The following is a 1,468-nucleotide window of genomic DNA, read 5'->3' as shown; positions in this document are numbered from 1 at the left end:
AATAAGATACTAGTGAAGAGTTATGAGATAAAAAATAAAGTATTGTACTGTGAAGTGTTTTAACAATATAGAGCTGTGCACCTGGAGAATAAATGACTAATATCCAGCTGTGGACATTTTTACAGTGATGGATATTTGAAAATAGCAGAAACATCAGAGATGTGCAAAATGACAGCAGCATGTTATTTAACTGATTAAGGTAGAAACTGCAAAATCAGCATGAATGTAACAACTTATTGCTGATTATTGAGAAGGATTATTCTCTGGATTATTTTTAAGCAAATTATTGTTTTCCCTAGGAAGAGCTAAAGAATCAATTTTCCTCTGAGTTAGATGTAAGATAAGGCATTTTGTTTTGTTTCTTTATTCTAAGGGAGAATATCTCCATCTTAGATGGAGAAAATGTTAATTTTGCTACACTTTCATTTTAATAATCAAGCAGAACAAAAGATGGCGGCTTTTATAGAAAACAGACACAACAGCAGTTAAACAAAAACTTCACTTTACTTACTGTGGAAGAAAAGAAGCGCCTGAGAAACTTTCCGCATGTTTCTGATCCTCCTCAGGACAAAGCTGAAGCCCAGCGAATGGATCAGCTCTGATAAGAGTTGCAGAAAGACGTTTGGATTTTCAAAGCAGCAACAGTTACATTTCTAAACGATGAGGAGCAGCGAAACAGAACCTAAACAGGACAGAACGGAACTGATGCAACCCGACACTGTCCAGAAATCCCTCCTTTATTACAGCACAACCTTTCTACAAACTCAACCACCACAAACAGTAGAGGAGTCTTCTGTTTATCTAACTCATTTTCCTTTATGACTGTTCTACAGTTAAAGGGGCGCTGCTTATTTAAATAACAGCGCTACAATGGTACTAATCATAATAATAATAATAATAATCATATTAATAATAATAATAAATAAAATAATGTAACAGACTGTTCTAATAATGATAATTTATGGGATTCAGTGTTTTGATTACAATTGCTATGCTTTGATCATTTAAATAGAAAAACATAGGACAATATAATATAACATAATACAATAACGTTTATACAAGTTCTTCATTTTTAACTTTATTTTTCAACTATGACTAAAACAACGTTGCTCAACGGAGTCACCTAGTGGCCGAAGTTTGCAATAACATGCAAAATAAATAATCAGAAAGCGTTAAGCGTGAATAGGTAGCCCCCCCCCCAATTTTCCATTATGTAATTTATTTTATTCCTTTGATTCGATAATGGTTTCTCTTTTTCTTTTTTTTTTTCTTTTTTTGGAAAATATTTTATTTTATTTCTCAATTTTATGTTTAATTCGTAATTTAATTCGATTATTCTACATTATGCTAATAAGCTTCATTTATTCGTAATAAACTAAAAACAGACTATGTCAGCTGTAAGTTATTTTTAAACGAGTAAAACGTATCAGTGCAAATAGAGAAGGATGTGGAGAGATAGAAAATGTAG

At 31.9% G+C, this 1,468-nt stretch overlaps 1 protein-coding gene across 2 annotated transcripts in view; it reads right to left on the bottom strand.

Moving 5' to 3' along the window:
- The window catches only part of LOC107083306 (matrix-remodeling-associated protein 8-like), a 19,958-nt gene extending 19,189 nt beyond the window's left edge, over positions 1-769 (bottom strand). The window contains exons 1-2 of one of the 2 annotated variants that reach the window (XM_015372426.1): positions 657-675; positions 512-617 (exon numbers count right to left, since the gene is read on the bottom strand). In XM_015372426.1, the coding sequence (XP_015227912.1) occupies positions 512-548 (37 nt within the window). In that variant the 5' untranslated portion in view covers positions 549-617; positions 657-675. Of the gene's footprint in view, positions 1-511 lie in introns of both variants that reach the window. The other variant, XM_015372424.1, reaches the window with a different exon arrangement.
- Positions 770-1,468: the final 699 nt, after the last annotated feature.

The sequence above is a fragment of the Cyprinodon variegatus genome, unplaced genomic scaffold (genome assembly GCF_000732505.1).
Source record: "Cyprinodon variegatus isolate N-32 unplaced genomic scaffold, C_variegatus-1.0 Scaffold72, whole genome shotgun sequence".
NCBI classification, from domain to species: domain Eukaryota; kingdom Metazoa; phylum Chordata; class Actinopteri; order Cyprinodontiformes; family Cyprinodontidae; genus Cyprinodon; species Cyprinodon variegatus.
Note: the sequence above shows the minus strand (reverse complement) of the source record. Positions and strands in the feature narration are given on the sequence as shown.